Below are 13,303 nucleotides of genomic sequence, written 5' to 3'. Positions count from 1 at the left end.
AATATTGCTATAGAAACCGTTGAATCTTATGGAACAAACAATCATCAGTGCGCCGCACTATGTCTTGGTGAAATAAACCAAATGAATTTCTACGGAATAAAATCATATACGGCACCAGATTTTTATAACAAGATGCTCTTTCCATCAGATCAAATCGTACGGTACATCGATGCAAATATCTTGTACGTATTGCTGCCGTTCTGAAGAAGCGTACCGTGAAGGTTTATCAATGAGAGTTCCATTGTTCAATAGCTTGTCATAGGGCATTAGAAAAGTGCGGTCAAAACAATCCAAGGTTCTTGGCTTTTTTTTTCTTCGAATCATCATGCTGCTTTGAAATTTGCGCATTATCACCAGTCACTTCAGCGGAAGCTTTTGGGCTGATATTTCCTGGTTTCTTTTTCCGTCTTGGATTCCATCACGTCAGCATCATGTCACAAATAAGTGATCGTTCACGCGGAAGCAATTGCTCTATCTGTCATGAAGAATTGCTCGTTGATCTTGCAGCACTCCCTTGTCGGCATGTTTACCATTACGAATGGTATGCAGTTCATTTTATCGCTATAGTTAGTGGATGTGTCTGATGGCTAATGGATCGATACAGTATTCTTCAATGGATATCCAGCAGTCGACAGAGCAACCGTTGTCCCATGTGTAATGCTCATACAACTTTATCTCGTGTCTATGGACCACTCTTTGTTTCCTTTGCTCCTCGCACAACGACTGTACAGACAATTCAACAACCAGTACGCATCGAAGAGAATCCAAGTTATCAGGAGAGCATTCAAAATTATAAGAATAACATCGCCATACTATCCAACCGATGCGACGTCAACGCACGCGAAATTGCCACCTTGACCCGTAAACTACGTTACTTTAAAACGCTGAAAGAGTAAGTGACCTTCAGATTCAAACGATCTTGGCACAAGCATCCTCACCTGGAGTATAGAATCCGAGAATACGATGCAGCACTAAGTACGCCTGTAGCGGTCGCCACTATGAATCGGTGGGCTGCACAACAGCCAAGTGAACTGGCTACGGTGCTAGCCGGGTTAAAAGAACGCATGAAAGCTATGGAGACGTAAATATGATTTTACTGGGAGTTTCTGTATTTTAGCTGGTATTCATATATTACATGTTAGTGAGCGCGCCAGTGAACGTCGGTATCTGGACCATGCACGAGCACGCATTCGAACATTGAAGGAGCAGTTGAAAGCATCTCGGCATAATGTAAGCAGCTTATTTTCTTTCGTGCTACTGGATAATATCTAATATTCTGTAATAGCAACAATCGATCGTTGCGGATGCCACAATGAATGGCAAGCGAGGGCACGGCAGCCAAAGTGGAAAGAACGATCCAACCGGTTCACATCACAGGAAGAAGCACAAGCCGCTGGATCCTGCCCACCCTTCCAGCCGATCCAACACCATACCCATTGCAACATCGAGCTTAGATGACAACATTCCCAACGACGCAGACGAAAGTACTGATGATGAAGTCGTTGTTATTCGGCAAAGAACAGATGAGTAAGTGGTCGGGGCGTAACGTATTCATCAAGCCCGATTTAACCGCTCGTACAGGATTCCGCCGCGACCGCGAATAGAACAAAGTAACTCACCCTACGATATCGCTTCCCCCCGCTCCTCACACTTCGAAACACCTGTACAGAATCGATCCTCCTCTGCTGAAACCACCGCCATTCCCGAATCTCCGTTTAATGATGCAGTGACAGAGCCCCCTTTCTCACGATACGAAATGTACGATCGTGATGTGAATGATACCAATTATCCAAGGTATTTCCCTTACTTGTTCATGTGAATTTTTGCGCGTAGTAACCAGTGTGTGTCAGACGACCTTCACTTGGTTCAAGGCGGCGACCAAGACGATCGCTACGAGACAATGGACATGATATTATTGGTACAGTATTTGGAGCAAAGAAAACTGAGGATCAATCATTCATTCATCTAATGACTTGTTTTGGTAGTTTTGTCCGACGATGAATGAATCCAAAACGATCTGTATATAACATTCATTTGAGAGATCTCATCTTCATGTAGAAAACGTTGATATCTCTTGCATCTCTGCTGCAAAAAAGCCTCAGCAAATTCCCCTCCAGCTTGAAAAAAAAGCTATATCCGCTCTTTTTTATCATCTGTATACGATCAGCTTGCATTCGCCAACGGTAACAGTGATACCAGTCCCATACCAATTCCTTGTCCTGTGTAATAAACCGCGATATCCTTGAACATAGCATTTACTTGTACAGTAAAACCAAATCACTTTATGTAGAGCCGTTCTCATTACTCTTTTCCACAGTTTTGGCCATTGTAACATATCATGTCATATTATTTTTTTTATAGGATAAAAAGTGATAACCTACCGAAATACTGTATTTGTCACCGTAATATCTTGGAATCTCAGGTTGATGGTTGCAATGAGGTTGACACTGCTGAAACTTTGGCTCCGGTCGCCGCCAATCTGCAGAAGTTGAAAATAACTGTCACAGTGGGGATGGGTTCTCCGTTGTGTTTTCCCCATGTTGCTGACACCGCAGGCCATGTGGCGTCATGCCAAGACGACGCCATGGAAACCGGGCTGTCGTTGGTTCTTTAGTATACCTAACGTGCTAAGTAATGCCTCGAAAAAACAATATTCGGAGCGCCGAGTCTTGAAGTAAGTGAAGCACATGCTCATATTGATAATCAAGGATTCGTGTTTTTGATTCCCGGACATTTTACAGCTTCTCACAACAAGAGGTTTACAATGTCGTTGCCAATGTCACGGACTATCATCGGTTTGTTCCATTTTGCGTTCATTCTCACGTCTACAGTTCGGACAAAATTCAACAAGGCGAAAATGCTGTGACCGTGATGAAGGCGGAATTGGGCGTTGGTTTCAAACTGTTTGAAGAGAAGTACATGTCCAAAGTCACTTGTGAAGAGCCCAAGCTTGTGAGGGTACGTCAGTATAATGCTGCTTTTTAAGCTTTTATAGAGAATCATAGAGTTGATAACTCCATTTAAACAGGCAGTAGCAGCTGATGCGTCTCTATTCAAAGAAATGGTCACGACATGGAAGTTTCACCCGCACAAAAGTGTACGTAGTGAACGACCGTCTTGCCTTGTCGATTTCCATATTTCCTTTGAATTTGCTTCCCCATTGCATGCCCAAGCTTCAACCGTGTTTTTCGATCAGGTATCGAAAATGATGCTGAAAGCGTTTGTCGAGCGATGCGAGACTGTGTACAATCGGAAAGCAAAAGTTTAAAAAAGATGGTAGATTTTCCTCCCCCATCCTTTCAATAGAAACAAAATACAGCCATAGAAATTCCATAATCATACCTTATTTGTAATAAAGTTTAGATGCAGTTTCAGCATTTCCATTACTTGCCATTACATATTTAAGGAAGTCTTGCTAATTTTATTCGGACATTTGGAAAAAAGGGGGGTTTTCCTTCTCAATGATGAAAGTAAAAAATATGCATCTGCCGTTGAATTCATGTCATTTGAAACAGCCAAGCAGAGTCAAAAACCCAAAATACAAACCCTTACAAAGGGTTTACCCTCGAATTTTGACAAAATTTGCACCCTCTTCTTCCGGAAGTTTCTCGAAATCTCAGCGAACTAATGGATATCAGTGCGGTACCATGGCACATAGACAAAGTTGATATCGCGGCCTTGGTGATGACCGGTGCTGTGATCGCTATGTCCCTCGAGGTGGCCTTTCGAAGCGCCATTGATAAATTGGACAAGACGCTCGATATCCGTATCGCCAAAGTCATCATGGGCTTGACGTTGTGCGCCAAAAACCTCGTTTTCGCAACGTTGCATGAGTACGAGCTTCAACAATAACCGTGATACCATGATATCTCATAAATTCAAAAAGTTTAGGTCGGGGCTGCAGGGTTGCTGGGAAACTGGCGGACATGTTTTACCATATATCCGTCTTGGCGGGTTCGTACGTACTGTTCCGTCGGGTGGACGCTATTGTTCCCATCCACTTGAAACACCGTTTCTTTCACCTTCATATTGCGATCCTCATACTGCGCGCGATACTTTCCGTTGTCGACATCGTACTAGTGCAAGTCGGCCATAATACACAGGGTGTATGTGTTTACACAGGCAATTATTATGTAAGCGAACCACTCCATTATGAAGCGACAATTGAGTCTTTTTTACGAATCCCGAAAGTAGTGGAGTCCATTGTACACCATTGTCGATATGTTGATCGACATGTACGTGACGTTCATGATCATCTTTATTTTGGTTCGACATATCCGTCTCTTAATGGCAGCAGACGTGCCATCAAGCATTAGTCTCTATTTCGCCGTCATATACAACAATAGCATCCGAACGTTCCTTCTCACCATTGTCAGCCTTTTCTCTGCAGTCTTTCTGCTCTTGGTATTAACAGCATACACAATGAGCGCTATTTCATCAAAGATACTCACTCGTTAATCTAGAGAGACCCTGATGACGCGGTGAAGCTTATATGGGCGGTTATCAATCTTTTCTTTGTAATTCTCATAGGTTACGATGCCGATGTTACGAAAGGAATTCGTCGATTACAGAGATTTCATTGGCGTAACTTGGTGGTATTGGAACGGCACCGAGAAAGTGCGGCTACGAGAGAAATGCGGGACTGTAATGAAATGCTGCGTAATACTCAAGGTGACATTCAGCATGATTGCAGGTTGAAGCAGCAAAGTAATCGAGGCTTGAGCTGGTACAGCGATCCTTCTCTACATGATATCGAAAGCTTGGAAGATCAAAGCCATCATGGGCAACGGCGACCGTCATCCATATTCACAGATTTCAAGCAGGATAATGAAGACGCATGAGCGTAATATATACCACAATCCAATAATGATTTGTATTTCACCATTTCCATTTTTGTGAATAAATCAAGAGAGACCCGAAAATGGCAAGGAAATCCTTATTGGCTGATTCAGCAGGATAAGCATCATTACGCGTCCGAAATATTTGGACTGTTTCTTGCATAAGTATTCTCGATACGTACGAACAAAAATTACAGGTCAACGTCTTTTTCATCACTAGTCTTTATTCACAGCAGAAAACTTGATCAATGGCAGCCAACGAATTGCAGCTTCTCGGTAATTGTGTGTCAATAACCTAGTGTCAGCCGGTCTTGCTAAGCAACCCCTAGAGAATGTCGAGCTGAAGTTGGCAATGTGCAACACCGAAGCTCAGCTGGAACGAACACTGGGTTTGTTCTTGACGCCTGTCCTGCTGAAGCTATCAAGCCCACATGAAGCAACGAGACAAAAAGTGCGTACTCAAAGAAATACTACTTAGGCCCACTAGATTTGACTGAATCTATTGATCGATTGCAAAAAACTGTAGGTGATGGACATTCTATCCCACGTCAATAAGCGAATCAAAATGACTACTTCCGTCAAGTTGCCGTTTGAAGCCTTGCTTGCTCAGTATAACGATGACAAAGTATCTGCTTTTGTAAAGAACTTTACGCTGATATACCTCGAGATGGCGGTTGGACGTTTAACCCCTGAGGAAACATCGATTCACACCCCGAGCTTTTTATGTGGCATCAGCCGTCGATCCAATCCTCAGACAATAACCTTGTTGCATATCGTCCTACCTGTAAGGCATCCCACTAGCATTGTTGTTCCCAAATACGACTTGTCTTTAATCAATCATTGATAGATTCTGGGCAAATGGAGTAAAGATAACGCAGATAAAGCATCAAGCCGTCAACAGATTTTCCACTTTGATGACCATCCTCAAGATGTGGCTGTGATATTGAATTTTTTCCTCAATGTATTACTGTATCAACCTCCGTCCCAGCGCATGATGCAGCAAGCTCAAGAATCTAATGACGCTTCGCCCCAATACCCGGGGCTCAGCCCATCAGCAGTAGAGGAGATCACCAACAAAGGGAAAATTACATGGACTTCTTCACGGTTAACAGATGCCAAAGTGAGACAAAACTTCGTTGCCATGCCTGGTACATTATTGACCAACTATTTGTCTTTACTATAGTTGGCGATTCTCCAATTTTTGATGACGTCCGTTTTCACAGATGATGAGCGATTACGACTATTTATTATTGGCGTCTGTGATCCTAATCACCAGGTGGTCTCTACAAGCGAAGACGGACTGCGACGATGGGCTAATAATGCGAATTTGGAGGAAGCAGCGGTTATTCAACCCCTTTATGCTCTTTATTTAGGCTCCACATCCAAGACATCTGCCGGTAAATTCTGAGCACTGTTGCTAAAATTCATTCTTCGTTTTCTAATATCTCAACACCAAAAGCAAAAGATGCTCGAGCTCCGGCCTCAAACGCGGTTAAACTACGAATTTTGCAGTATCTTAACAAGTCCGTCGCCGCTTGCAACATGGTATCGCATATGATCCAAGTGGTGTTTGATGGAATCTACGGTAAATTTATAAATGAAATGATAATTGGCTAGTGTCACTCCTCATTCATCATCGTAATAGGCGAGCGCTCTACCTCCAAATTGCGTCGAGCTTCCTTGTCATTTTTGCAATGGGTGGCGCGCATGGTATGCCGATTTCTGAGTGCACGGAACTTATAAGAGGTCATTCATCTGAAATTTTTTAGAGCAAGGAATCCAGTATTGCTCCGGTAGCACCTATTGTCGTCTCTGGTTTGATAAAGTATATCAATGAAAATGCATCCTCCAACGTTTCTAGTAAGTATAGCATTATCTTCTCAATACATTGCTGAGAACTCTAATTGAGTGATAAAATAGATGAAGAAAGTAACGTTGGCTATGCGTATATTGCGTGTGGATTGATTCTCAAGAAAGGTAACACATCCACCATTGTAGCATACCAGAAAATAGGCTCAAGGAACAACCCCCCCCATTTGTGTAGTGCCCAAACTTGCATTAGAAGATATGAGTATCTTGTCGCTTTTCTTTGAAAACTTGGAACGAGAGCACCCGAATACTCGGTCTTATATTCAGGATGCTCTATCCTCCATGATTGAAATCTTTGTGGATCAACCCGAAGTTGGGGCTCATGATGACGAGTTGAAGGATATTATTCTAACAGCAGTGCAAAAGGTAGGCTGTCATATCGTCTTGTCACTGGGAACCCCTCCTCACGACTGTACATAGAATAATCCAAGTAGTCGTTATTTGGCACTCAAGTATTCAAATGCCATCTATCCATTCGCTTCCGTGTTTGCTCGTTATGTGTGCTTACTGGGTCACTCCTCCACTGTCAACAAATTGGAAGTAAAGGAAGAAGCCAGTCGCGGTCTGATTCCTTTCAAACGTAGCCATACGGGACTGCTATCGACAATGGAAAGTATCGTTCCTACGAGTGCTATGCCTTCCTTCATCGATCTCGTCAATTACATTTCCGAACACCGACCCAACGAGCAATACATTTTAGAATCCAAGACACCGGTCATCAAGGGTTATCCCATTGAAGTCTATACGGAGATTCTGAGCTTTTTGCGAATGATTCTTGTCCTGGAAGCCAATCCAGAAAATATCACGATTGATCAATACATGCAAGACAAGGTCGAGAATAGCATGGCTGAAGATCCCGTTGTTATGGCCAATTTTGGAGATATGATTTCCACATGGTGGACTGCCGGAGAGGAAAGTCAAAGAAAAGGAATCGAAGTATGGTTGCGCCTGATAGAAAACGCATTGGACCCGCATTTGAAAGGTATGTGAACCCCCCGGCAGTGTATCACTGACTCCGAGTCGACAATTAACGCTATTGAAATAGACCCTGTTTTGGTAGCCACGGCATCTAAATGTCTGTTGGAAATCATTTCGCTGGGTCCAACCTCCTTGTCGACCACATTCAAGCCACGGTTGAACATATTCAAAAACTATGCGCTTTCAAACAAGGAAGAAGCTCGCCAATTGATGTCCCACATTTTCGGTATCATTGCCAGCGACGAAAGTATTCCCCAAGATGAGGTCGAAAGTCTCCTCTCGGAATTCTGCGACATTTTGCAACATGCTCAATCCAAGCAGAACGCCAGCACCAATTTCGAACAGCAGCATGGATCCATTTTGGCTATCGGGTACCTACTAGGACGATGTATCTACCGAGCTCGTAGTGTTTCTATCGATGTCGAGCGGCGATGTATTGAGCAGCTGACGTTACAACTCGAGGGCAATCCTGGCACAACCTTTTACTCCCTGGCCGCTGCCGCCTGTCACGCGCTGAGCGAGATTGGCCGCGTCAAGCCATTACCCTTCCCTATACAGAACGAATCGATTGGCGAAAAACGCGAAGCAAACAGCATGGACGTGGACGGTGCAGAAGGACTAACGGTTCAAATGGTGGTTGAAAAACTGGCCAAACTGGCCAAGTCCTGCAAGGACAGCAAAGTTCAAGACAAGGCTGTTCTTGCCTTGAGTCATCTCAGTATCCCGTACAGAGAGAACAGCAGTTTGCAATCCACCGTTACTGATTCTATATTTGCTGTTGCGGATTCGAAACAAGTCGATCTTTATTTCGCAGGCGGAGAAGCGTGGTCTGTCCTAGCATTTGGATGGAAATCCCAAGCGATGAGAAAATACAAGGATATTAAAGAGGCGGCCGCGCTTAACGAAATCGTTGGGAAGGACACAGCCACACCAACGGAGGAGATGCAGAAAACTCTGGAGAAGATTGTCAAGAATTATGTCGTTAGCGATCGTTCATGGTACCGTCAAGCTTCCTGTATATGGCTGCTCTCTCTGCTGAAGTTTGGAAAGGAGCAACCACTGATCAAGGTAAGCGGACAATGCATTTTGATCCGTTACAATTGGGTTGTTAAACGACTTCAATAGACAAATTTGGGCACAATCCACGCTTCCTTCTCGCGTTTATTAGCAGACCGCGACGGTATGACAGACGCACCTACGCTGAAAATTTCAAAAAGCTCAACACAACTGTTTTTTTTTTCTTTTTTCTTATCTGTAGAATTCACACAAGAAGTTGCATCCAAGGGTCTTGGTTTGGTCTATGAATACGGTGATGCTAAAATCAAGGAAGACATGCTGTTCTCGCTGGTGGGCACATTCACTGAAGGTCGAAGCACCCAACCACAATCAGTGACCGAGAATACTGTGCTGTTTGAAGAGGGGGCTCTTGGTACCACTCCCGATGGAAACTCAATCACTACTTACAAGGAACTGTGCTCTTTGGCTTCTGAGCTTAATCAACCGGATCTTATCTACAAGTTCATGAATCTTGCCAACCATAACGCTTTGTGGACATCTCGACGAGGGGCTGCTTTTGGTTTCCAGAATCTGATGGCTTTAGCCGAGAAAGAAATGGAAGCCCATCTATCCCGCCTGATTCCGAAGCTTTACAGATATCAATTTGATCCGAACCCACGAGTAAACCAAAGCATGAAGGCGATCTGGCAATCACTGGTGAAAGATTCGCAGAAGACGGTGGACACGTATTTTGACCAGATCATGGAGGATATTCTCGCCGGTTTGGGTAACAGACAGTGGCGTATTCGTGAAGCTTCCTGCATTGCTGTAACGGATCTCGTGCAGGGCCGCCAATTGTCTCAAATTGAGCCCTATTTGGAGCAGCTTTGGTGCATGTGTTTCCGAACGCTCGACGATATCAAAGGTTCCGTTCGGCAGGCGGCGACACAAACATGCCGTCAGTTAACTAAGTTGACGGTTCATTATTGTGATCCCAACATTGTCTCCAGTGGTGACGGAGCCAAGGTGATGGCTATCGTGATGCCCTTTTTACTGCAAAAAGGCATCGTGTCCGATGCTGAGGACGTACAGAAGTTTAGTCTGGATGCTATTCTTCGTGTCTGCAAATCTGGCGCCAAACTTTTGAAGCCATACATTCCGGATCTTATTGACAGTTTGCTCCAATCGCTTTCCTGTAAGTAGACCTTGTCGCTGTGGTTATCCTTGGTTTCGATACTAATCCGTCATGATTCTTTTTTAATACAGCGCTGGAGCCGCAGGCCATGAATTATCTCAGCTTCCATGTGGACAAATACAATATTTCCCAAGAACAGGTAATACGGTTGACGTCCTTGAAAATACGGCGATGGAACTGATGGATATCGCATAGTTGGATAATGCGCGCTTAAACGGGGCCAAGAATTCCCCCATGATGGAAGGAATTGAACATTGTGTGAACCAAATCGATCAAGATGTCATGCAAGTATTAGCTCCTCGTCTTATCCAGATCATCAAAAAAGGAACGGGCCTTCCAACCAAAGCTGGCTGTGCTCGCTTTATCGTCACCTTGGTGATGAACCGTCGAGCCGTCGTCGAACTTTATGCCGATTCGATTTTGAAAGCATTGAGCGGTGCTATCCGTTCCAAGAATCCAGTGGTGCGTAAATCCTATGCTACCGCGGTGGGATATATTTGCCAACTTGCGACCTATGATCGTCTCATTTCCCTTATTAAGCATCTTAAAAAGCTGTATATTGAAGAAGAAGGTAAGGAACATTTTTTATTTTGGGATCGCGCTGATAGCTTATCACCGGCATGTTTGCTTCCTATAGACGAAGATTCCCACGTGGCAAGTGCTGTTACTTGTGTGGAAATTACACGTTTCGCTACGGATCGAACCAAAGCCGTGGCTTCAGAAATTGTTCCTTTATTATTCTATGGCGAGCATGATCCTGAGGAGAATTTCAACAAACTCTGGAAAGATGCATGGGAGAACATGACAGCGGGTAAAAAAAAAAGAGGCAGTTCAGTAGCATGATAGATATCTCATCCAATGAAAATAGGTACCCGCAGTATGGTTACCATGTATGCAGATGAAATTCTCCAATTTGTCCAGCCTTTGCTCTCATCCGCATCTTGGAAAGTAAAGCAAACCGCTGCTTTAACCGTTGCCGACATGTGCAAATCAGGAGGCAAGAGCGTTGCTAAGCATGTCGAAAAACTGATGCCTATCATGATCACTACGCTTGCCACTCGCTCATGGGCAGGTAAAGAACATGTCCTGGACGCGTTTGTTCAATTGTGTATATCAGCCTCCGATTATTTTGACTCACACAAGAAGCCGTCGCTTGCTGACGTTGCTAAGGTACGTAATGTCTATTTCATGTATGTTACATTTCCCCTAAACTAGTTACATTGCAGATCATGATACGCGAAGCGAAGCGCAAGAATCGCACGTATCAGCGGCATGCCCTGGTATCACTTTATAATTTCCTGAACGCATTTGGCGAAAAAATTGATATCTATGATCAAATTGAAGATTTCTTGGTGGAGCTGTGTGAAATGGATGAAAATGAAGCCATGGAAGACGAGGACAACGATAATGCCAAACCATTGTTGTTGATGGTGAAAGCCAATGCATTTAATGCTATCGTAGCAGGCTTCCGACCAAAGGTGTTTGAAGGACAAGGTACAGTTACAACGTGATGCGTTTATTAAGCAGAACAATGACTCATTCGGTTCCCGCAGCCCAACACAGTGATCCATTGAGCCAGATGTTGACGGGCTGTCTCCCGACCAATGTTTGGAATGTGCAATTGGCGATTTTGAATAGCCTGAAAATATTCATCGAACACAGCGCCACCTCATCCTTACAAGAGAAGCCGATCCGGCAGCGTATATTACAGAGCTCCATCCACTGCTTGGCACAGATGAAGTATACTGCTATTCGTGCAGCGGCCATTGAAGTCCTTGAAGCGGCTGTAGCCGGCGGCATGGGTAAGCGTAATATTAAGGACCATCACTGTGTATTCATGTAGCTGATGTTCTGCTGTCCTGTAGTCCAAGACGATGAAAAGACCTTTTTGCAAGCCAGTCTTTCCTCCAGCCATGAGCGGGAGACGGTGGCAGCTCTCAAAGAGCGATTACAGAAACTTAAACAGGCTATTGTGTAAAATTTCGAAATAAACGAACTGTATGTATTTGATCATTCCATGTTATTTTATGTAAACAGTTATTGCGCACTCTTTGCAATTTCATCTTGATATTCCCAGTGCAGTGCACCGACATCGTGATTGCCGTGAAATTCCCAACCGCCTTCAGTGACGTGATATACTAAACACCAGAAATAAATCCTCATTAGCATGTTGAGCCGCCGATCCACACCAACTATTTAACTTACAATTGACGGAACCACCGGACATGGCATCACGATGTGTTGCATGATAGATAGATCGTTTGCCAAGTTCTAATGCGTCGGCCACACTCAAGTCAAAGTCATAACCGCTGTCCAGCACACCGTAAGCAAATGTCGAACCAGAGCCTACAGAGAATCTCTCGCCCTTCAATCGCTGACCGTCCGAGTCCACATAGAAAAGGTTGGGACCCTACCATGTCGTTTAATGCTTGCATCTACCGGATTCATATTTCCCACCATAAACACTTACTGATTTATCCCATCCTGTGACCATTGTTCCCTAAACGACCTGGTGTTACAACAGAACGTTATTGCTATTACATGTATGTCTGTTACTTACCATCGACAAACCCATGCCCTTGTATGCATATACCATATTGGCCAACATCTTTGACGCAGCAGCCACGGAAATACGTTCTTTGTTTCTCAGTTCGTATAAACGTGCACGTCTGCCCAACTCTCGCTCCCAGTACTGACAATCTGCGGCACCACCGGCCAAAGTGCCAAGTAAGAATCGGTTGATTTCAATGACCTTCTTCACCGTTTGTGATGCTGCACAAAAAATTGCAAGTTTAGAATACAAAGATTATATGAAGCAAATTTCCCTAGTCTTTTACCGATATAGTTGCCCATGGTAGCTCTGGAGTCAACCGCTACGACCACACCGCCCTGGAATTTGAAAGCCAATGTGGTTGTACCGTGCTGAATCTTGATTCTGTAATCGGGCGAATTCTCGTCCGTAACACTTCGTAAGAAATCGACAGGCTAGAAATGAACAAGGTCAATTAGGTCCATCCACCGAGATGCAAGCAACATGAGGGAACCTACATTATGGACGGCGGGAATATCAAAGGTAGGATAGGCAAGATCTTGTGCCGCATCCCATTTTCCGCAAACGGTACCAAAGTCGCGTTCTTGCGGTAAATGCAAAGGAGACGTCGAATATTTTTGGACAAAGCGATGCATGTGGAAAGGTACGAAAAGCGTTTGGATTGCTGCAGTCGGCTATGAGTCCTTCTTTTTTGATAAGTTTCTGTGCCCGAAATCGGGACACGCGTCTCCTACGTCATCTATTCTCAATCACGTGACTCTGAAGCTGACTGACCAACCGGCCTCTCCACGCATGAATATCACTTTGGATTCTCTATTTCGTATTCTTTGAACTATCTTGAAAGTACTTTTTTTTCTTTGGCAAGGGGTGGGTAAT

The 13,303-nt window shown here is 44.1% G+C and overlaps 5 protein-coding genes across 5 annotated transcripts; 4 read left to right on the top strand and 1 right to left on the bottom strand.

The window, feature by feature from the left end:
• Positions 1–480: 480 nt before the first annotated feature.
• BYT42DRAFT_547323 (uncharacterized protein) lies at positions 481–1,969 on the top strand (the record flags this gene model as incomplete). The annotated part of the gene is made up of 7 exons (XM_051565942.1): positions 481–566; positions 605–892; positions 950–1,081; positions 1,143–1,230; positions 1,286–1,527; positions 1,582–1,794; positions 1,834–1,969. The coding sequence occupies 7 exons, from the start codon at positions 481–483 to the stop codon at positions 1,967–1,969; spliced, it is 1,185 nt and encodes a 394-aa protein (XP_051421516.1).
• A 336-nt stretch (positions 1,970–2,305) lies between these two features.
• On the top strand, positions 2,306–3,392 carry BYT42DRAFT_397677 (uncharacterized protein). The gene is made up of 3 exons (XM_051563375.1): positions 2,306–2,674; positions 2,742–2,958; positions 3,029–3,392. Exons 1-3 carry the CDS (start codon positions 2,538–2,540, stop codon positions 3,266–3,268), a joined length of 594 nt encoding a protein of 197 aa, XP_051421515.1. The 5' UTR covers positions 2,306–2,537; the 3' UTR covers positions 3,269–3,392.
• Positions 3,393–3,470: 78 nt separating this feature from the next.
• On the top strand, positions 3,471–4,915 carry BYT42DRAFT_575712 (uncharacterized protein). Its single transcript, XM_051568986.1, has 4 exons — positions 3,471–3,833; positions 3,887–4,133; positions 4,195–4,404; positions 4,464–4,915. The coding sequence occupies exons 1-4, from the start codon at positions 3,628–3,630 to the stop codon at positions 4,839–4,841; spliced, it is 1,041 nt and encodes a 346-aa protein (XP_051421514.1). The 5' UTR covers positions 3,471–3,627; the 3' UTR covers positions 4,842–4,915.
• Positions 4,916–5,269: 354 nt separating this feature from the next.
• BYT42DRAFT_575710 (proteasome stabiliser-domain-containing protein) lies at positions 5,270–11,879 on the top strand. The gene is made up of 19 exons (XM_051568985.1): positions 5,270–5,622; positions 5,686–5,958; positions 6,022–6,235; positions 6,298–6,423; positions 6,484–6,548; positions 6,608–6,698; positions 6,759–6,815; positions 6,883–7,073; positions 7,128–7,689; positions 7,753–8,753; positions 8,811–8,865; positions 8,944–9,876; positions 9,948–10,015; positions 10,072–10,447; positions 10,514–10,687; positions 10,745–11,046; positions 11,103–11,370; positions 11,430–11,678; positions 11,742–11,879. The coding sequence occupies exons 1-19, from the start codon at positions 5,368–5,370 to the stop codon at positions 11,852–11,854; spliced, it is 5,373 nt and encodes a 1,790-aa protein (XP_051421513.1). The 5' UTR covers positions 5,270–5,367; the 3' UTR covers positions 11,855–11,879.
• BYT42DRAFT_575708 (proteasome component PRE2) lies at positions 11,880–13,097 on the bottom strand. Its single transcript, XM_051568984.1, has 6 exons — positions 12,925–13,097; positions 12,714–12,861; positions 12,437–12,648; positions 12,347–12,376; positions 12,082–12,286; positions 11,880–12,014 (listed from the first exon to the last, which is right to left on the bottom strand). Exons 1-6 carry the CDS (start codon positions 13,060–13,062, stop codon positions 11,914–11,916), a joined length of 834 nt encoding a protein of 277 aa, XP_051421512.1. The 5' UTR covers positions 13,063–13,097; the 3' UTR covers positions 11,880–11,913.
• Between the last annotated feature and the right edge of the window lie 206 nt (positions 13,098–13,303).

This window comes from Radiomyces spectabilis, assembly GCF_025331425.1.
Source record: "Radiomyces spectabilis strain NRRL 2753 chromosome Unknown BYT42scaffold_9, whole genome shotgun sequence".
NCBI lineage: Eukaryota > Fungi > Mucoromycota > Mucoromycetes > Mucorales > Radiomycetaceae > Radiomyces > Radiomyces spectabilis.
Note: the sequence above shows the minus strand (reverse complement) of the source record. Positions and strands in the feature narration are given on the sequence as shown.

Coding starts and splice junctions, on each gene's coding strand:
- BYT42DRAFT_397677 (XM_051563375.1), top strand. CDS start 2,538: ATGTTGCTGACACCGCAGGCCATGTGGCGTCATGCCAAGACGACGCCA. Junction 2,675..2,741: donor TCGGAGCGCCGAGTCTTGAA/GTAAGTGAAGCA, acceptor GACATTTTACAG/CTTCTCACAACAAGAGGTTT. Junction 2,959..3,028: donor AAGAGCCCAAGCTTGTGAGG/GTACGTCAGTAT, acceptor CCATTTAAACAG/GCAGTAGCAGCTGATGCGTC.
- BYT42DRAFT_575712 (XM_051568986.1), top strand. CDS start 3,628: ATGGATATCAGTGCGGTACCATGGCACATAGACAAAGTTGATATCGCG. Junction 4,134..4,194: donor TTTACACAGGCAATTATTAT/GTAAGCGAACCA, acceptor TCCCGAAAGTAG/TGGAGTCCATTGTACACCAT. Junction 4,405..4,463: donor CTGCAGTCTTTCTGCTCTTG/GTATTAACAGCA, acceptor TCGTTAATCTAG/AGAGACCCTGATGACGCGGT.
- BYT42DRAFT_575710 (XM_051568985.1), top strand. CDS start 5,368: ATGGACATTCTATCCCACGTCAATAAGCGAATCAAAATGACTACTTCC. Junction 6,699..6,758: donor TGCATCCTCCAACGTTTCTA/GTAAGTATAGCA, acceptor GTGATAAAATAG/ATGAAGAAAGTAACGTTGGC. Junction 6,816..6,882: donor TGGATTGATTCTCAAGAAAG/GTAACACATCCA, acceptor CCATTTGTGTAG/TGCCCAAACTTGCATTAGAA.
- BYT42DRAFT_575708 (XM_051568984.1), bottom strand. CDS start 13,062: ATGCATCGCTTTGTCCAAAAATATTCGACGTCTCCTTTGCATTTACCG. Junction 12,377..12,436: donor AGGGCATGGGTTTGTCGATG/GTAAGTAACAGA, acceptor CAGGTCGTTTAG/GGAACAATGGTCACAGGATG. Junction 12,287..12,346: donor TCACAGGATGGGATAAATCA/GTAAGTGTTTAT, acceptor ACGACATGGTAG/GGTCCCAACCTTTTCTATGT.